Source organism: Protopterus annectens, chromosome 13.part0 (genome assembly GCF_019279795.1).
Source record: "Protopterus annectens isolate FY-2018-M chromosome 13.part0, PAN1.0, whole genome shotgun sequence".
In the NCBI taxonomy this organism is placed as follows: Eukaryota; Metazoa; Chordata; order Ceratodontiformes; family Protopteridae; genus Protopterus; species Protopterus annectens.
In genome coordinates this window covers 543,734,747-543,757,736 of record NC_056747.1, presented here as the reverse complement: position 1 = coordinate 543,757,736, position 22,990 = coordinate 543,734,747, and the positions used below count along the sequence as shown (strand labels likewise).

Genomic DNA, 22,990 nt, shown 5'->3' with positions numbered 1-22,990 from the left:
TATGCAATAATGCCTTTCATTCAATAATATGCATACTATTTCTGTTTAGTTAAATGAAATGCATTTTGTTAAAGGCTCTATAGTAATAGCTATAGCTATTTGGTTTTAAATTTACAAACTATATCAATGTATTTATTTATTTTCTCAAATTGATCTAAGTACATATATATATATATATATATATATATATATATATATATATATATATATATATATATATATATACATTCACATAAATTATTTAGTTTATAATTAATCCAGAACCATGCATTGTGTAATAATGCCTTTCACTTAATAATATGCATACTATTTCTGTTTTTGTTTAGTTAAATGAAATGCATTTTGTTAAAGGCACTATAGTAATAGCAACTGCATCTTTAAGTAGATAAGAGCTAGTATTCATTGCATATTCATGTTGTAATCAGAAGAAGCTTTGATGCTTTTTGATTTGTTAATGATTGTAATTGATTAATTGTTTTATTGAATTATGAAGTTGTATTTGATTATATAACTCCACAGTTTTACTTCAATGTTTATGGTCTGAGGAAGCGTATTTAAGATACGCGAAAGCGCTTACCGTTTTAATAAAATTTACCAGTTTTTTTCAATATTGGTCGTGGTGAGTCCGAAGTTTGTTGTATTTATAGACTGGATTCTTACTAACACCCCCCAACAAACCTATAAAACTGGCTCCCTTCCAGACGATCTAAGTGACCACTCTTTAACATATATTATTAGACATAAAACCAATCTAATTTTTCCAAACACATTCAGAACATTACATTCAAAAAAGCAATTTAACTCAGAATGCTTTCAGACAGAACTGAGACAATGTAATTGGTCTCCTCTAAAATTTCTCCCTCTTAATGATGCAGTACAGTACTTCAATTCCACATTCTTAGCTATTCTTGACCAGCACGCACCGATACATACTATCAGAACCAAAGCCATACCAGCCCCCTGGCTGACCAACAATACTAGACAAAAAATCATTATCAGAAAGAAATCCTGGGCAAAATGGCGTACCACTAAGAACCTGGTCGACCGTCAAACCTTTAGAGAATGTAGAAACAGCACAAAAAAAGCCATCCTGACAGACAAAAAGAACTACTACCTTCAACTACAACAAACATCCAACAAGGAACCTAAAAAATTCTGGACTAGCATTAATAATCTTCTATCCCCAGGCCAATCTATTACACCCAACCCACAAGACTCTAACCCAGACAATCCCACACAAACAGCTAATGCCTTCAACTCTTTCTTCACAAATACTATTCAAACTCTTGCTAGTCACCTATCTCCTGATACCTCTAAGCTACTTCCATCTTTTGCAAATCCACCCCCCATTTCATCTACTACTATTCCTACTTCCTTTATCTCATCCTTACTCCAAAAACTTAAGCCTACCACCCCCTCCGCAGACAAACTTCCTGCTGAGTTCCTGCAAATTGGAGCTAAAGCCATTGCCTATCCCATTTCTATTCTGATAAACAGATCTATTAATGAAGGAACTATCCCTTCAATCTGGAAGATATCTCATATCATCCCACTACATAAAGGGGGAAACTCTAATGACTTCTCTAACTATCGTCCCATAGCACTATTATCCCCTATTGCTAAAATTATGGAAAAATGTATCCATAAACAACTACTAAACCACCTTCTACAAAACAACCTACTAGCTAATTGTCGGCATGGTTTTAGACCTTCTCACAGTACCACCACTGTACTGCTCTCATTTACAAACTCCATCAACTTTAATCACAACAAAAATAGTCTTTCATCTGCACTCTTCATCGACTTATCTAAAGCCTTTGACATGGTTAACCACCAACTACTTCTGCACATTCTGACTTCTCTTTCACTTGATCCTCCTTCCATAACTTGGTTTAAATCTTACCTAGAAAACCGTCAGCAGGCGGTACTCTGGAAATATTCACTATCTGATCATCTTCCCATCTCTCTAGGGGTGCCACAAGGCTCCATCTTAGGCCCACTTCTTTTTTCCATCTTTATCAATGACATACAATCAGCTATCCCAAATACTATCTGTATTCAATATGCAGATAATTCTACTATTATGTGTACATCTACCTCTCAAACAGAACTCCAGTCTCTTACCCAAAAAGCCTTTAACACTGTCAAACAATGGTTCTCTCATCGCTGCCTGCTACTTAACCCCAAGAAAACTAAACTGCTTCTCTATGCACCAACCCGAAGGCACATCCCCTTACACTTCACTATCAGTTCCAATAACAGTACCATCATTTCTCCTGACGATACCACAAAATTATTAGGAATAACAATAGACAACAATCTAAACTTTGACATCATATCAACACTACAATAAAATCAGTGAACAAAAAAATAGGAACCTTATACAGAATCAAACCCTTTCTTACTCCACTTGCAAGAACTATGTTAGCCAGAACTCACCTTATCTCTACTTTACTCTATGCTTCCCCCATATACACCAATCTATCAAAAAAAACCTCAATAAACTAGTAACATCTTACAATAATATTGCTAGATTTGCTACAGGATCCCCTTTTAGAACCCATCACTGCCTGAACCTAAAACAACTAGGTTGGCTAGAACTTCCTAATCAGCTCGAACATCAACAACTCATAATAGCCCACAAAACCCTGCATCAACCCACCAAAACTCCAATACTCTCTTGCCACATCGCACCTTATTATAATCAGAAACATCTACGCTCTTCAAACAAACTATTGATCAAAACAACCATATCTAATAACTCTGCAGGTGACTGCCTGTTCACAAACTCTGTTGGAAAAATATGGAATAAACTACCCTCAGATATCTAATCTCTGACTTCTCTCCCACATTTTAAAAGGAATCTAAAACTGTATCTCAATAAAGAATGGCTATGCCCCTGTAGTAACCCAGACTAACTCTGTTTCTTTTCTTGTCTTCCCTATTTTTCCCTACTATACCCTATAACTTAACAGGGGATTGCCTGCTCTCCAACTTTGTTGGAAAATATGGAATAATCAACCCTCAGATACCTCATCCCAGACCTCTCCCCCACCTTTTAGACGCATCTAGACAGTACCTCAATAAAATGGCTATGTCCTTGTACTAACTAGACTTACTCTGTTTTCTTTTTTCTTTACTTTTCTTCTTCTCCATTTTTTCTCCCTGCACCCCTTTCAGCTTTTCTTTACCTCTCATTACACTTTAGCATTCCTCTTATAAAATTTATGTTTTGATTCTTTGTATTGTAATGATTATTGTGATATGCACATCACGTAGGTTGTAGTTTGTATACTTTTTGGTCTTAAGATTGTAATTTGCAATTTCCTGAAAAAAAATACTATTTGTTTACTGTTAGCTTTATATTTGTTATTACTTCTATTGTAACACTTTCTTAAACTATGTAATAATCACTGGAGCTTTTCTCCCCGGGCCTCTACTGAAAATGGACATATATCCAGATGGACTAGCCCGGTCAACAAATGTAAAATAAAATAAATAAAAATAAAAATATATTAGTCATGTAAATGAAGGTGAACACACTGTTTCAGACATAGCAAATATGTCAGTGCCAACAGTAATAACTCACCATGTTTAGTGTCCAAACTGGGAGCAGTTCAGAATGGATCATCAGTACAACATTGTTCTTCAATTTCCTGGCAGATAAGCATGACAAATGAAGACTTCAGAAAAATACAATTTGTTGTTTGTCAAATCTGATTCACTATATCACCTATTCACTAAAACTCTCCGTGCATGCATATATAATCTATGTAATATGCTATAACTTCAAGACAGTTTATATTTAGTTGGAAGGGTTCTGGGAAATTTCTTCCCATGTGGAATTATTAGAGGTTTGGGTGCTTTTAAATAATTTACAGTTTGGTGAAATAGACTTGGTGGGGAACTCATTGAAACTGCAACTCACTGAAAGTCCCTCTTTCCTCAAAGAAGGTTCATCCCTGTTGTTACATTTTCAGTCTTAAGGAGGGTGTTTTAAACTCAACTTGCTTTTAAGGAGACCACTTTCAGTAAGTTGCAGTTTAGATGAGCTGGGTGGCAGTGTCTTGTCCTGGATTAATTTGGTGAATCTGTGTGGATGACTGACAGTGTAAGCTTTCTCACATGCCCCTTATCTAGTGCAAACTTCCACGATTCAGCAAGCTGTGCATCCATACAAGAGTTTATGTTACTGGGTTTATGGTCTCAGTAGCTGTTAGTCACCACTTTGCTTTATCATTTTTAGTCATGATTCTGAAAGTTATCCTTTGGAATTCTACTCACCCATTCACTCCTGACAGCAGCATGTTGACTCAGCAGTTACCATTTTATTTACTCAGCTCCAGGGACTGGGGCTCAATCCTGACCTCCATTTACAGTCTTTGTGGAGTTTGTATCTTTTTCCCAAAAACATGCTGCTTGACTGGCAGTTCCAAATCATCTCTCTCTATATATATACATATATGGATTCACTTCATACTCTCGAAAGACTGAAATCTCGAATTTCAGTTTTTTGAGACCATGAAATTGAATCCACACAACACCAAAAGCCAAAAACTGCAAAATTTAAAACACTGAACACACAGCACACACCAGACCACACATATACCACAACACCCACACCACAAAATAAACAAACAAAACAACACACATCCACAAACATACATCACAAATAAGCAGGGGGGCAAACCCCCAACACCCCCCCTACATATATATACTAACTCAGAGATCGCACAACCAGCAAACAAAAGTAAACTCACACACACACATTCTACAGTCCCTCACACACACACACACACACACACACACACACACACACACACACACACACACACACACACACACACACACACATCACACATATCAGCACACTCACATACACTCCCATCCAAAACCCTTACAAAACACTTACTCACCTGACATTACACCTAAATCCACACACGGCACTGCAAACCATCCACATACAACCCCGGACATTACGTAGCGTAATGCCATAACCGCGAATTTGAGATATTCGAGTTCACGATTATGCACTTTCGCTATTTCAGAACTTTGACTTTATAGTCTTGAGATACTGAAATTCGACATTTCAGTATTTTGAGATTATAAAGTGTTTCTATATATATATATATATATATATATATATATATATATATATATATATATATATATATATATATAGGTTTACATTCATTTACCAGTATTGTTGGATCCACTTTGTGTGAAGTCTGAAATACGAACATTGAAAATGCTGAATGCCAACATGTCCGAATGACAAATCTCACCCCTTCTCGACCCATGCTAACACTTGTTCCTAGGTCCAGAGGGTAGGGACTTTCAAATTCAGGATTTATTTCGGGCATATCAGAATTCAGCATTTCAAGTTTTCATTGAAACTTTGTGATTATGAGATCACTTGACAGGCTGTAATTCAGGTAAATGAATGTAAACCTATATATATATATATATATATATATATATATATATATATATATATATATATATATATATATATATATCCATGGATTCGTATCACTTCACTGAAAGACCATTGCACTGACACCTATTTCACTGAGGCTTCACTGACAAGTAGTACTCTAAGGTAAGTCAAAGGTATATATCCTTTTCCCCACTGTAGTGCGATCCTGGTGTTAGTGTATATAGTTAGGGTTGTGTGTTAATTTGGTTTTCTGTTGTCTGCTTTTGTTTTACATTATCTGGTAAAACCCAACTAGGTGAGGGGGCTACACCCCCACATCCCCCAATGTGGGGGCTCTACCCCTCACCCCCCAACTATATATACTAACACTAGGATCGTACTACAGTGGGGAAAAGGACATATACCTTTGACTTGCCTTAGAGTACTACTTGTCAGTGAAATGAGTTTTAGGTAAAATGAACTTTAGGTGATTTTGTCTCAGTGAAATGGGTGTCAGTGAAATGGTCTTTTAGTGAAGCGATATAAATCCATATCCATATATATATATATATATATATATATATATATATATATATATATATATATACATACATATATATATATATATAATATATATATATATATATATATATATATATATATACACACACACACACACACACACACACACACATATACATCTGTATCTAGATCTAATATATATATATATATATATATATATATATATATATATATATATATATATATATATATATATACATACAGTTATATACATACAGAAACCAAACATAGGTTTGTGGTTGAAATAGGTTCACAGAGTGAAGCTGTTCAGTTATTTGGTTAAGAAATAATTTAATTAAAAATTACATTTATTGTACCTCAAATCAAAGATTTCTCCCCTAGTGGTACTGGTGGAATGTACTTCAGTCATAGTTGACTACAAAATGGGAAACCTGAAAACATGACAAAAGACAATTAGCAGTATATCACAAGTCCCTCTACGATATGAGTGAAGAACAGGTTTTGTGACTGTAGATTTGTTGTTTTCAGAAAATGGAGTAACATTAGACATGAAAAACTCCACTAGACTGTACCAAGATTAGGTAACATACTATAACCACAGTATGGAAGAATTAATTAAATCAGTTTCTAAAAGGAGATCTTTCATTGCCTTCTTAAGGGAAAGAGAAGTTTAATAAATCACATATTAATGTACTAAAAGTATATGATATTCAGTCTGCTTGTCTGTTTGCATTAACAGTTTTTTCATGAAATACTTGATTTGAACACATTGTATGGTAGTGTACCTGAAACATTTAGTGTAACTTTGAGGGCATTTTCCAGGGATTGATCTGCAGAAACTACTGTTGTTTGGGACAGGAGTGAAGCTGCTATATTCATAAGTAAGTATATTTATTACTTAAAATATGAGGTGGAATGATGAACATGCAGTATATGAGCAGTTTTACTTAATAGCAGAAATAGCACACAGGAGGGTAGCCATCATAGATATGAATGTGGTTATTTATTTTTACAGTGGATGTGGTATCAGGAATGACTATTGGCATGAGTAAGTTATTAATTCAATTAATTATTGCAATGGGAATGAATGTAGAAGGTGACCTCAGAAATGATCAATTAATTATATTATTCCAAGGGAATAAATTACTTTGATATGAGTGTTTTACTTTATTATTGGAAGGGGATAGGCACAAGTACTTTAAAATAAAAGTTGGGATCAGAACACGGGAGGAATGCTCTCACCTGCTTTTTGGTAATTGGGACAGGCCATGCCTGAATAACCTCCACTTTGGCAGGTTCTGGTCTAATCTTACCACTCCCTACTCTATGTCCTAGGTAGGAGACCTCTGTTATACCCACCTGACACTTAGTAGGCTTAATGGTCAACCCTGCCCTTTTTAATTTACCTAAGACCTCCCTGACTTGTTGAAGGTGCTCTTGCCAGGAATGACTGTAAATGGCAATATTGTCCAAATAAGTGAGAGCATAGTCTCTTGCTCCTACTAAGATATGCTTTACTAAGCTCTGAAAGGTTGCTGATGCATTCTTCATCCCAAAGGGCATCCCTGTAAACATATATAATCCAAAAGGTGTTACAAAAACGGACCTATCTCTAGTAATGGGAGTCAACGGCATGTGCCAGTATCCTTTGGTCAGATCAATAGTGGTCAGATACTTAGCCCCACCCAGCTATTCTAAAGCTTCACCTGTTCTAGGCATGGGGTGTGCATCTGGCTCTGTATAACTGTTTAACTTTACACTGCCATCTTTCTTTGGTACCAACACCACTAGGAAAGCAAAAGGACTGTTGGACTCCTGGATTACCCCCGTCTCCAACTTCTCCTTTATCTCCTCCTTCAGAGTCTGTTTGATTCACTGAAGCACCTTATAGGGAGCTTGCTTAATAGGCCTTTGGGGTCCTGTATCCACATGGTGCTGCACTAAGAAGGTGCACCCAGGTTTCCCAGTGAACATGCCCCCAAACTCCTGTAACACTGTTTGTATTTCTTTATCCCAGATAGGGGATAGCTGCTGAGATATTACTACCTTTTCCACAGAAGTGTCAGTCCTAGCCTTGATGAGAAGATCAATCACCAGATCACCCTCAGATTCCTCCTGTCATCCACTGCAAATACTCAGCATCAGAGCCACCCTACCATGATATGGTTTCATCATGTTAACATGGTGCAACTTATGTCCCTGCCTTCTGCTACTATGTTTACCATGTAGTTAACATAATTGATTTTCCTTACCACTTCGAAGGGTCCCTCCCAAGCTGCCTGCAACTTATTGTGTCTGACAGGACTGAGCACTATAACCTGTCACCCCACAGTATACTCTCAGGCTTGAGCCTTCTTTTCATACCAAACCTTTGTCTACTGTTGGGCTACTGCTAGGTTCTCCTGGGCCAAACCCATGAGCTCCCTAAGCCTTGTCCTGAAGTTTAGGACATATGCCACAACAGACTCCTTGTGGGATTCACACTCACCCTCCCACTCATCATGGATCAAATCTAAAGGCCCCCTTTCCCTATGCCATATAGCAACTCAACTGGTGAAAAGCCTGTAGATTTCTGCGGTACCTCTCTGCATGCAAATAGTAAATGGGGCATATATTTGCCCACTATGTCTGCATCATAGTCTTTAATGTAGAGTTTAACCTCCCCACAAGACCATTAGATTGGGGACGGTAGGGGTGTTTTTAGATGCTTCACCCCACAACGCTTCCACAGACAAGTCAGCAGGTCTGACATAAAACTGGCACTTTAGTCAGTCAGTATTCCCTCAGAAAACCTACCCTGCTGAACATTTCTAACAAAGCATTTGCCACTTTCTCTGCCTCAGTGTAGGACACAGCCACTGCCTCAGGGTATATAATAGCATAATCTACCACTACCAGGATATAGTTCTTCCCTGTAGAACTTGACGTGCTCAGAGGCCCCACAATATCCATAGCTACCCTCTGAAATGGCTCTTCAATCACAGGCAAACACATCCACACAGCCTTGATCTTGTCTCCTGCCTTGTCTACCTTTTGGCACTGCTCACAGGTCCTGCAGTACCCTGTTACATCCTTTGCAATCCCAGGCCAATAAAAGTTCTTCATAATTCATCTCTTAGTATGCTTTATGCCCATATGACCTGCAAAAGGAATGTCGTAGAATAGATCTCTCATTGATTTTAAAAAACATCTAACTAACTAGCTGTTGTTCCCTGACTATCTGAAGATTAACTGTCCCTATCTGATAAATAACTCTGCAAGGCAAGACTGTATTCTTACTTCTGCAAGGCAAGATTAGGAGTTATGTCCACACTCCAGGCTGTCTGTCCTCAGCAACTGGAACAACTACTCTGGAAAACAACTTGGCTAGTATTGCTGAACAGCTGTGGAAAACAAATTGAGCAACTGACTCAGAACCTGCTTTTATAGCAGATTCTTTTTAAAAGTAACAGGAAGCTGCTATGAGAATTCTACTGTCTCATATCAGACTTTGAAAGGTAAACAAACAGCTGCAGTGAAGATTCTATTCTCCTAGCTCTAGCACACAGTGACATCACATCTAGGTCAGCTGACTCTGGCATAACATACATTCAGAATTCTATTTAAAAAAATGTACATTTGGTCAGCCAGAAGAACACTGTTTGATGTTCAATCACCTTGCATAAATCAGAAGGATAATCAAAAAACAAACTTATTTACAAAATTATAGCTAGTCATGCTGGCATATGTAACACAGGGTAATTTACAATTATTTACAAAACTTCAGCCAGTCCTGCTAGTACAGATAAGAATATCTAATATCCTCACAAAAACAAATGAACTACAGGAAGTATTCCGGACAGAAAAATGAGACGCATAGAGTTGTTATAATACTATTTTGGCTAAGGCAGGACAACTGAAGCACATGTTTTGATAACTTTTAGATGTACTACTACTACTACTACTCCCTTTTGTTAACCAGGTAGACCCACTGGGACACACATTCTATTTACATGGGTGACCTGGGAGCAATGTCTGATTAAATGACTTGCTCAAGGTCACACAATAGGCAAATGAGGTCTGAGGGAATCAAACCTTGACCAAAGGAAATGCAACTCACAGCCTTAACCTCAGCGCCAACTATCCATATGAGATAGAAATTATTAGCTACTACAGAAAATATTTGGGCAAAGGCATACTCACATTTCTATGTAGTAATATAAATGCTATAAGGGATAGCAAGCAAGATAGAGATAATGGAAGGACATGTTGCTTAGCTTAAAAGGTAAGAACTGTTAGAGACAGAAATATTAAAATATAAGTGTCAGAATGGATTTTCTCTAGTAGAATTATCTCAGACATTTATTCATAAGAAACCCAAGCCAGAAAATGTGTTTCTATTTTGTGAGACACTATGCTAAAGCTGCATGTTGCAAGTTTAGATAGAGACACAGCTCTGTTTTGTTATAGACAAAAAAAATATTATAGAACATTGCTTGCTTAGCAGATAATGACATGGAGAGTCTGCCACTGAATTTTGTTCTTGCCTTTATACAACTTCTGTAATAAATATATTGTTTGTGAAAAGGGAAATTACAGGTGAGATCATTAGAAACTCTTAGTATGAGAACATTTTGGAATGTAACAGTGTCAGGTCTTACTGCATGATAATTGCATGATGTTGCTGTTAGTCAAAGAATATAAATTATGATTTGAAAGATCATTCCAGATGGTGCTATGTAACACGACCAGTGCATTGTTTCATGTACTTAAGTTAGTCCTTTTAGTCTGCCATGTTAGATTTGTGTAATCTCAGTGACTGTCAATATTATTCTGGACAATAAAGCTTCTTGCCTCAAAATGATGTTATGTCTCAATGAATTTACTAATGACAGACAATGTTGTGGAACTCATTTAACAAAGACATCAATATATAGATTTGATCTGATTGTTGTCAACTGATACCTAAGGGTAGAAGTAAAAGAAGAAATTATTAATTCTGAAGAATGGCATCCTAGTGGAAGTAGGAATATTGCTAAACAAATGGGAGTTGAAATCACAAAAGTGTTTGATGGATGCAAGGTTCCTTTATTGAACATCATCCTGGTAACGCTGACACAGCTTCAATCTCCAAATTTACGCAGGGAATCAATTGTATGACAATCCCCTGATCATGTTATTATAATGCTGCTGTTACTAGGGCAGAGAACTGTCTACTTCGGATTCTTAAGTACTGAATATGCTTTTGGAGGAGGAGGAGGAGGGAGTACCAGTTAAGGGATAATTTTTGAGCTACTGCCGAGAAGTGTATCCCGTCTGTTGGCTTCCAATATATGCAAAACGTGATCAACTCAAATGGTTATAACTCTTCAGTCAAAATAGCCTCATTTGGTACACAAATCTCCCCTGCATGCTCAGTCTGTAGTCACATTTAGGCTGGTATAAAACACAGTCTTTGAGACTGTCTCCCAGTCAATGCACTATGCAGGAGGTTATCCAAAGCTCTAAAACAGATGAAATCAACATCTTAAGATTTACCCTGTGTGACATGCATGTGGCCAGCAAGTAGGGCCTCTGAGGTCTGTGTTTTCATAGTTATGGTGTCATCAGTGGTTAAGTATTTCGTGGTTAGAAAGTTGAATGAACACGGTGGGGATTTTGGTCAAGAGATGGCATGAAGAGTTGTAAGAGATTATCTGGACAAAAGGGCATTCAGTAATGTTTTAAAACTTTCTCAGGAAGGATGTTTACTGATCTGTTTAAGACTGCGACTATAGCCTTGTAAAATACCTAGGTGCAAAATAGAAATGTTTGTTAGGTAACAATGATGAATTTGTAAAACTGGAGTTGAAAAACTAAGAATTATCTCCGTGTTGTTAGGTGTTTGCTCCTGGTAGTGTTATAAAACATTTGCAATCATGTTTTTTTTCTTTTTCACTGGGAATACCATGTAATGTATTGGATCATATGCTTGTATTTCTGTTTGTATGTGCTGCAAGTCTTAATAAAGTTTGATTGCTTGGAAAAGGGGCAGCAGTGCTGGGGAAGCCATATTTCAGAGAATTGACATACAACTAATGAAATGAAGCAAGAACATCTAGACGGAAAAGTCATTAGTTACAGTAATATAAATTCTTTAGCTGTTAAAATGCACCTAGGCATGGACAGAATGTTAGGCAAGTGTGGAAAAGTCTTAAAAGACAGATAATTGTATTTCAGAAAAGAGAAAGAAAGAACATAAGTAGGCTAAACTAAGAATCTATGAGGATGTACATATCAGTGGAGCAATGGGTGTGAAGAACCAAGTGAATTACAGGAAAAGTAGAAAAGTCTTGTACAGAAAATATTACCACTAATGCATGCTAAAGGGAATTGCACAAAAAAACTTTTTGATTTACTGATATCTAGCCAAAGTATTTGGTCACTTGGGCTTCACACTCAAGACCAGACTTTTGCCAGGTGTAATTGAATGCCACAATAACCTACATTCTTTCTATGCATTACTGCTTAACTTTACCACATATTTTATAATCCTAAACTCATCATAGATATAGCAGTGTAAATTCTATAGTCATTATTACCTTCTGTTTCTTCCTACTGATTTCAGATGGTGTGAGAGTGTCTGCTTTGGCTAGTACTGGAACAATGTTGACTTTCTCGTGCAGTGCTTTCATGAACTCCACATCCAGAGGGCGAAGACTTAAAATCAATTTATAAAAGCTGTTAGTGTGCAGAAACAACTCTTGAGTCCTTTGTTATATACAGATCATTAATATCCATGTAAACACTAATCTACACCTTCATGCAGCAGGAAAACAGTAGTGCAGTATGACAAACAGTGTGCCTTACAAGCATCTCTAAACATGTCTGTGGTATGTATTTTATGTCAATGACTCTGCCAAAGTGCTGTTTAACACATATCAAAGAACAAAGACAAGTGCAGAACATCACTGAAATTAATTATTAACTCAGAATATGTCATAGTATGTTTTTTAATCATCTTAGTAAAAGAGGAATGAGTAACCAGAAACTAACCAAAATTTTTACTGCAAGATGACACTGTCTAGATACCACAATTGATCTATTAGGTAAATGACTGTAATGATAGACATTGTATGGAATTCAGATGAATTATAGATTAGTTGTGGTATATATGTCATCTTGCTGTAAATGTTTTGTTTACTTTATGTTTGTTCATTCATAAATGTTTAAGATGATTTAGAAACTATCATTTAACACAGTTAAAAGGAAATTATTTGCAAGAAGATCCTGTGTTTTCTTGTTCTAGAACTGACTACTAAAATGTAGGTATATAGCATGCATGGGATATGTCAACAAGCACATTTACAAGCTGGGTCCATGGCATACAGGGATAAAGCCATGACTGTGCCTCAGATGACCTAGGTTTGATTAATGGTATGAGCACTGAAGAAGCTGATTGGAGAGGGATAGAAATGAGTGGACAGTGATGGCTCACTTTTAGAGCGGAAGAGGGCTTGGTACGGGTCTTGCTGTAGGAATGCCATATAAAGGAATGACTAAAATGTGCAAACTATAAACATAAGCAGGACTTAGTGGGTTGTATATAAGAAAGTAGGCACTTGCACTGGGCTGGAATTAGTAGTCATTGCACTGTGTCTGCTGGCCAAAAGGGGAAGGAGTTAGTAAACTGCAGAAATCTCCTATATCCCCAGTGGATGACTGTCATTATTACTGGTTCTTCTCCCTATCACAGTGTCCTTGGATGCTGGAGAAATGAGGAATGAACTGGGGTAATGAGGAATGGGGATTTGATGGTTGGGGAGATGAGGGCAAACGTGAAAATAAATAAGTAAATAAATAACACCGTGTTTGTAGTGAATGCAGACTCCGCACTTCTACTTCAGTAAACATTTAAGTTAAGTTGCTAGAGGTAAAATAAAACTATCCATGTGGTACTCACATATAGTTCATCACCATAAAAAGTATTGTAATGCAAGCCACTATAACAGACTACAGAAATCAGATGGTCTTATGGAATTTATTTTTAAGATAATTATTAAATAAATAGCCTATAACACTTGTGATAAGTTTTATTGCTCCAGGAGGCCATGGCTTAATTCCCACAACCTCTTCTTGCATACTACTCCAAGGACTCAGTGGCAATGGGCTTTTTGCCAGCTTAATGGACCTTAGCAAATGACAAGGGGGAGATAAATTACATGATACTTTAGCGTCTAATTACAATACTTTCTGTAAAAAATGAATGAGAAAAAAAATGAACTACTAGCAAGAGGATTCAAACTCATAGCTTTCTCAGCATTACCCATTAGATGATACTCACACTCAATCTTTATGAGATGGTTGCATCACTGAAATGAACAGTGACTGTTCTGTGCTTCCAAAGACAGTCAAGGGTTAGTGAATTTAGTTTGTCAGGTTAATCAAAAGATGAACACTAAACTGCACCATCTGTTTCACTGTATAACGCTGTGTGGTGGATACAGATTGCCTCTTCAAATGGCTTTTCAGTGGATCATGGACTAACAAACCCTTTCAGCTGAATGGGTGACATCTGGCACTGGCTTTCCACATGAGGTAGAGACTCCCCAAATCCTCTGAAATAATATAGTCAACTAGTAAATTAAAAATCTGGGTGGCTACTGACACTGTTTTTTTCTACATGGGGGCTCCACATTCTCTAAAGTAATATAACTAGCAGTAAGGTTGCAGAACCCAGGAGCAAATTAAAACAGTGTTTGTGTTTACCCATTTAGATGAATGGGTTTACTAGTGTGGGCTTTGCTGAGAACCGCATCACAGGCATAAATGCAAGGCCTTCTTAGTTTCTTTCCTTCAAAATCCATCCAACTTACCTAAAGAAAAAGCAAACCTCACAGCTTATAAATGTAATGTGTGCCTGGAGAGCAACATGCATACATTTGTTAACAGGATGTATCTTAATTCCTCTGTAATAGTGTTGCTGGTTATGTGATCATAGGTATACAAGTCAAACATTTCTGTGTTTTACATTTCCTCCCGGACTGCTTACATTCAGTGTGACCACAAGGCAGACGTATTGCTTTTATCTGCTTTGTTAGTATTAGTCAAGTCTTGATGGGCAATGGGATTATGTACCAGCTGCAACACTATTTAATACTATTCCTGCAGTTTCTGGGGGGAGCACTATGAAACTTAAATGCAGGAAGTACTGCCAGCACATTGACATTGACTACTAGCTGTAGCTACCAATATCTTTAACTTTGTTATCCAGCATAAGTCTCACTACTGATAGAGAAGTTAGAAATTATGTATGCACAGTCCTGCGTAAGGGACAGCAGGCTTGCCATCCTGACTAAAGTAATTGGTGCACCTGCTAATTATGTAGGTCTCTCCTATCCTGAAGTGGGGTGTTTCGTTAACTCTCTTTCCAGTATGCAATCTGGTGTAATTTTTGACCTGTTATCTCAGCAGGCATCAACATCTGCAAAGCTGCATCTCAGCTAATCAAAAGTATACCAGTAAACAACAGCAAATATGGAAAAAAGATTTTTCAAATAATTTTAGTTTCCTTACCCATGTCCAAATGGGGAAATGAAATAAAGGCAGCAGTGAACACGGTTATCCTGGATGTTTTTCCGGTTTAAGCCACTCTCATCTCTGAAGTACTGCTCAAACTGCTGATCAATGTAATCTGCTATCGGTTTCCAACTGGTAGGAGGCAACACAGAGTAAAAGGTTATTAACATATTGATTGTCACTTGCTATCAGAAGAACTAAAGGAATCAATTCAAACAGGTAACGTAGTTTTAAGTGCAAAGCATTAATCTCTAAGGAAGACAAATCTGTTTTAAAAAAGTTCTAAAAGTATTTATTTGTCTCATTCTGATGATCAGGTAGACCTCACAAGCCAATGGCCTTTTTCTTGGAGACCTAGATAAGAACGTATCCAGAGTGTGGGCAGTCTAGCCAGGACATTGCAGAAATGTGAACAGCATGGTATATCAATGTTACAAGTAAATGATTTAGCCTTGACCTCTCCCTGTACCCTACAAGACCATAAACTGAGAATTAGTTTAAAGGTGTTAACATTGCTTACTTGCATCAGTATGCCAGTTGTTTCCTAAGTGGGAATGATACCCGATACTCCGTAATGAGAAGGACATTAGCATAACAAAATGTGTCAGTAACTGTGCAGCACATTTTATTAAGCTGTGCATCCTACTAAAGCAGTCTGCTAAAATAAGAGGTTGGGAATGACACCTAGCCAAACAGAAGACAGACTAACTCTCCAGAATTCCTTACTGTACTCAAAGCACTGTAAGGTAGGTAGGTAGAATCTGTGGCTAACCTGCTAATGCATGTGAAATTCTGCCTATTCATGTACATTGACCTGAATGGTAGAGCATTGCAAGAGCAGAACTGAACATGATTACTGTGACTTTAAGCTCTAAGATCATTCATTGAGTTATGCAGATCAGGTTGCAGTAAGCCTTCAAGAATGCGAATGCTGATTGACTAAATGCTGCATGCACATATTTTTTTAAATCTGTGATTGACAACTGGAACTCATTTTGTGTGAGGCTGTATGGTTGTAAGAAAACTACACATACATAAAAATATGTGATATTTTCTTTATGTAGTAAAAAAAAAGGAACACAGGAACATAAGAGCAACATTGATCAAGCAGTCATGAGGACCATAAGGTATGTAGCCATATATCTTTTTAAAGCAGAAACATTTAAAAGTTTGCACCTTCCTTTTCAAGCACATTCTAGAGTTCATTCCCAAATTGACCAGGGCTGTACATGACAACCCTGGTGTAAATGTGTGTCTAGCCATTGAGTCATCAAGATAAGCATTAAAAATAGCCAAAGTAGTTCTTTATCATGTAAAGGTAACTTATTCCATAGGCTTGAAATGCTCTTGAGTTAGGAACCCTCCCTGTCTCTCTCCAATGATTCTTGTTTATTTGTTGATGTAGATTTAGGCAGGCCTCTGTGGGGTTCATTCCACCTTAGATACTTGTATAACTACTTGTTTTGCAAAGTAATAGGAGGTCAAACAGGTCTATAACTTTCATGACTCAAAAAGTGAGACACAGGTCACCTCTCAGCAACCTCTAGGCTATGGAGTATAAGGTGGGTTATAATTATCTAACAGAGAAGCTGAAGGACTTAAAACATTGAATTTTCTTGGTTAGGTATCAATGAGGTCTTTCCAGATGAGCAATATCCTTGGATTTATTCAACAATGGGTCTGATAATGGAAGAGTATGGTTGAGTGATAATTTTTTGGGTCTTGAAGATATTCCCTTCGAAATTAACTGTGGCAGATAGAAAGATTTTCTAACTATTGTGGGAACATAATGATGGAATGAGAGACAGAGTTATCCATAGAAGTACCTAGGCTTCTTATGACAGTATTTGTCTGAAGAGCAACGAAAGCGTGCTAGACCCTTAACCCAAAGGTCAGTGGATCGAACCATCCTCTCCTATGCAAAGGGTAGAAAGCTGTTAACACTAGTCAAACGTTGGGGGTTGGTATAATGGTTAAGGTATTTACCTCACAGTTGAGAATTGCGATAGAAGGGAAAATAGTGGTACAGGGTTTGATTCTCACTTTTAGAAGGGATCTTGGATAGGGTTAACATGGCCCATAATGGCAGCTAGCCTAATACTTACCCATGAACCCATGAAGAGGAATACCATTTGTAACATATGGAGTGGAAACACTTCTTTGGGCGGCCATGGTGGTGCAGCGGTTAGCGTTGCCACCTCACAGCAAGAGGTTCTGTGGTTCGATCCTCGGCTGGGGTGCCTTCTGTACGGAGTCTGCATGTTCTCCTTGTGGTCGCGTGGGTTTCCTCCGGGTGCTACGGTTTCCTCCCACATCCCAAAGACATGCTGTAGGTGGATTGGACACTCTAAATTGGCCCTAGGTGTGATTGTGTGCATGTGTGTGCCTTCTGTGGAAGGTTGGGCACTGGGCTGGCAACTCAACACTGTAAAACTCCACTGCCAATCATGAGCGGACAGGTGATCTGCTGTGGCGACCCCTAACTGAGAAAAACCGAAAGAAGAAGGAGTGGAAACACTTCTTTGCCTAAGACCACAATGCTGCAATTTTTGCACTTAGCTAAGGTAGAGACTGCCTTCAGTGCACCAGGTATGTGCATATTCTAGCCCTTGTTGCAGCTGTTAGTAGCACTGGGTGAGTGGATAACTGTGCCCTTTTTTTACATATCTAATGATAATTCTAGAAAGATCAAAAGTGTTACAGTTTTTGGATTATATAGCAAACACTGACCATTAAAAATTACAAACTTCAAATAACTGACAAAACTGAAATGCACAAAACACTGACACTAAATGCTGACACCAGTATAAAATCCTTAAAAAAATAGTAAATAAAAAAAAATCTCTCTCTCTCTGTTCATACAAGACTCTCTGATGACACTCATTTGGAATAATGGTTAATGTCCTCACCTCCCATGCACAAAGTACAAGGTTTGATCCTGACCTCTGGTCAATGTCCATATGGAATTTGCATGTTCTCCCTGTATCTTTATGGGGTTCCTTCCACCTTCCAAAAACACTCGTGTTTCCACCTCAAATTTGCCCAAGAATGGAGTTGTATGCAGCAGTATTCTATATGGTGCCTAGAGGAGGAAGAGCTGAACAGACCAACTGTTTTGGGCATCAACTGTGTTATGCAGAATCCTCAAGATAGGGGAACAAGGATCACAGACTGTGCACCGTGTCAGGGCTAGACACTTGACAGTGTAAAGACTGGCTCTAGGTAATTCAGTCATGTTGACTAATGTCACCAAAATGGATGTGGGTATTTAATGGTGATAAGTGGGATGAGGACCCTGCCCACTCCAACCTACACCAGACACCCATGCTAATGCTGGAAGGAGTATATGTGGCCCTTTTGGACAGTGTGTGCCCACAATAAAGCCTAACAGCTCTGTGTCAGTAAGCTACTGGCCAGTCAGTGTCCAGTTGCACAGCTTGGCTTGCTTCTGTTAGCTCTTTTGAGTGAAAGCTGGGCATAAAATCAATCATCCTGCCAAACATGAACTAAGTATTGCTGCACTCAATGTAGGTTCATGGACAGGATGCAGCTTGGAAGTGGATGACATGATGGTAAGGTGGAGGCTGGACATCCTACATATTCACTTGGCTTGGGATCAAGAGTCAAATACTCAGGAGGAGGACAGACTTGAAATGGTCTGGGAATTCTGGTGATGAATAGGCATCAGAAGACAGTGAGTGATGCCATCAAAATTAGTGACAAATTCATGGTAATTAGACTCCAGTGTAATGATAGGGCAGTATTCATAATCTCAGCCTTGTTCCTCATAGCAGGGTTGTGATAGTGAGGAAAAGAGTGCATTCAGACAGCAGTTGCAGGACCTACTAGATAAAGCAGGACAACATGAGTTGATGTTTCTAATGGGTGATCTAAATTCACATATTGGGACAGACAGAACATGACATGAGGACTGGCTGGGTGCATATGGGTGGGAGAACAGGAATTAAGAAGGAGAGGCCATTCTAGACTTCTGTCTAGCAAATAGCTTGATGGTGACCAACACATGGCTCAGCAAGACAGAGTCACAAGATCAGTCACAAGAGTGGCCAACATGCTACTGAGGTAGACGTCTTCCTAATAAGGAAAGGACATTGGGTTAGAATAAGAGATTGCAAAGTCATCCCCAGTGAAACAGTCAACCCACAGCATACAACACTCATTGCCACAATGATCTGCAAGCAGTGGTCAGATAAGGCTCTAAGGTCAACAGAGACAAGGCTGAAGACCTTGAAGCTGACTGGAGAGAGAGCACATAAGTTTAAGGAATTACTCGGGGGTCTAGCAGTTCAGGAAGAAGACAAAATAGGGGGAGTTGAAGATGAATTCCAGGACCTCAAAACAGCATATGTGAGGGCTATAGAAAATATATGTGTCCGAGTCAGGTATGGAAATAACATTATAAAGAAATCTGGTGCTAGAATGCAGAACTCCAGGAAATCATCAAAGAAAGAAGGCATGCAATAAAAAGTGGGAGACAGAAAAGATGGACCAGGCTAAAAAGAAAACTGTTTGGCTAACAAAGAGGCTAAGAAGGAGTTGCAATAACAAAGAGCAAGGCATCATAGGCACTCTACCAGCTTCTGGAAAGTGACTCTGTACATGGCACAAAGAAACTCTATCAGGTTGCAAGGCAAAGACAGAAAGATAAAGAATATAGTCAGACATCTTTTGTAAGGGATGCCAGCAACAACCTTCTTACCAGTCCACAGGGCTTCAAAGTCAGATGGAAGGAGTTTCTGAATGAAGAAAACCCCACAGAAGCTGTACTGCCCCATACACAGCCTGAAATGAAAGAAGAGGAGAAACCTCTGCTAGAAGAAGTAAGAACAGTACTAAGAAAAATTAAGTCAGGGAAAGCAGTAGGCTCAGATGAGGTCAGAGCAGATGTGATCAAGATGTTGGGCGAGATGGGGAGAAATAGCTCCTGAGGGTACTCACAGCAGTATGGAGAGAAAGACGCATCCCAGAAGACTAGAATAAGAATAGTAGTGCCAGAGTACAAGAACAAAGGGGATATCCACAGCTGTGGGCATTACAGAGGTATCACACTCCTGTCACACCACCTGAAAGTTCTAGAAAGGGTGATTGATAAACAAATATGCAGAGCAGTAAGAAGTAGGGTGAGTGGTGTGCAGTTTGAATTCAGATATGGATGCAGCACAACTCTCCAGATGTATTCAGTGAGACAGATAGACAGACTAGAGATTAGGAAACAGTCTAACTGGGCATTCCTAGACTTAAGCATATGACAAGGCCCAACGAAAGCAGGTTTGGTCAGCCCTGCAGTGGTTTAAAGTTAGGGACACATTAGTAGAATTAGTACAGGCTATGTACTAACTTCTAATGACGCAAGTACATACAGTGTTCAGTGTCACAGAGGAGTTCCCAATGGAAAAGGATGAGCATCAGGGTTCACCTCTGAGCCCACTGCTGTTCATACTAGTTATGGACTTCATTAGCAAACAGGTCACAGAGGACAGATCAACATTACAGGGAGACCCTGAACAAGAACTTCAGCAAAGGATAAAGGAATGGAATGCAAAACTGTAGGCATGTTGGATGAAACTGAGTACAGATAGAACAGTTGTAATAAGAGCAAGTAGATGAAATCAGATGAAGTTGAGAATTGAGACAGAAGTTAAAATAGTGGAACAGGTTAACAGCTTCAAGTATCTGGGAAAGGTGTTTCAGGAGAAGGGAAGTCTGAATGAGGAGGTCAAAGCTAGGATCAGAGGTGCTACAGCCAATTGGCACAGAGTCTCAGGAGTAGAGAATGACAGAAGAATGCCAAAGAAGCTTAAAAGTAAGGTATACAAAACAGTAGTGCATCCAATACTACTGTATGGTATGGAAACCTGGGCAGTAAATGCAAAGAAGTTGAGGATGCTAGAATTGATAAAAATAAAGTGCCTGAGATGGGTAGTAGAATGTACTCTGTGGAAAAGTTCAAGAAATGGGGACATCAGAGCAGAACTCAAAGTAGCTCCAACTGCAGAGAATACATTACGGTGGTTCAGGCACATGTGTAGAAAAGCAGAAGACAATTTGGTGAAGAAAATTTGGGACAGACAGGAAGAAGGAAAGAAGAAATTAGGGTATCCAGTAAAGAGATGGATGGATTGTGTGAGAGAAGACCTGTGACAGTCAGGCATGTCAAAGAAAGTAACAAGCGACGCTGAATCAAAAGAGATAGTGGCAGTTGACATGACACCCTAACAACATGTAAAAAATGGGAAAAGGAGGTTGATGATGATGAAGATAGGAATCTCTGCCAGTATACATTAGAAAATTGCACCAACAATAATTTACAACAGTACATACTACTCATACCAAAAGTGCCCTAGCACACACAATTGCTTACCTGAAACCATGCAACCACAATATTTTGGTTAAATAAATATTCAACTTTGGTACAGTTCCTCAATTACACAGCTGAAATATTGGGCATTTGGCTTTAAACATGCAATGCAAACAAGTTGACCATTTGAATGTTCATGCAAATATTTTAGAAACATGAGTTTCATAAAGGAAATGTAGTGACTGAATCATTGTTAGAACTTGTAATACATCTCTGTAGTGGGATTCAGATGACAGCATAACTGATGTCTGGGGCTGTAGGGGTATACACAGACTGAAGTCTTATCACACAAGAGTAATGCAGGGTGTTGTTCTTTTATCATAGTCTCTCTGTGTTATGCCAGCAGTGTTATTGAATAAGTATGTATGTTCTGGTCCATCCTCAAATAATGGCAACTCTTTTTCTGTAGTACCTTGGATAGTGCCTCACGTACAAATGTCATTTGTTTCTTTTATCTTAAAGTTTCCCTGTGAAACAGGCTTACATACAGAATGGTCAGAATTCTATTTTATTTTATTTTTTTTTGTCGGGGTGGGGTCTTCATTTTAAGAATGTAACATATCAACATTAAACAACTGTATGTTATAATTCCTGATCATCCTGTAGGCTACCTTCTTTCCTGATGAGAAGACGGAGTTATGTGTCTAATGAATCCTCATTCCTAGCAAAAGTCAGAAGCCATAATTTTATATATTGTTGGAGTCAGAAGCCATGATGCCATGCATTGCCAGGCTCAAAAGCCACACTGGCACATACTGCCAGAGTCAGAAGCTATGGTTCCACACATTATCAGAGTTGGGAGCAGTGGTGCCACATATTTCCAGAGTGAGAAGCTACACATTGCTGCTAGAGTCAGAACCATGGCACCATACATTATCAGAGTTAGAAGCCACAGTGCCACAAATTGCCAGAGTCAGAAGCTATGGTCCCACACTATGTTAGAAGCTATGGTGTCACACATTATCAGAACTGGAAGCCACAATGCCACATATTGCCAGAATCATAAGTCTGTGTGGAAGTGTAAATCAGCAAATTTCAACTTCTTGCAACTTTGCTTCACTACATAAATACCATGCTTACCACTGGGAAACCATTTTCAACTGAACGAAACC

At 38.4% G+C, this 22,990-nt stretch overlaps 1 protein-coding gene across 2 annotated transcripts in view; it reads right to left on the bottom strand.

The window, feature by feature from the left end:
• Window positions 1-22,990, bottom strand: part of LOC122787456 (septin-4) — a 1,249,948-nt gene that overhangs the window by 150,289 nt on the left and 1,076,669 nt on the right. For both annotated transcript variants that reach the window (XM_044054187.1, XM_044054188.1), the window contains 2 exons: window positions 15,497-15,631; window positions 12,523-12,640 (listed from right to left, as the gene is read on the bottom strand). In XM_044054187.1, coding sequence (XP_043910122.1) covers window positions 12,523-12,640; window positions 15,497-15,631 — 253 coding nt within the window. The remainder of the gene's footprint in view (window positions 1-12,522; window positions 12,641-15,496; window positions 15,632-22,990) is intronic.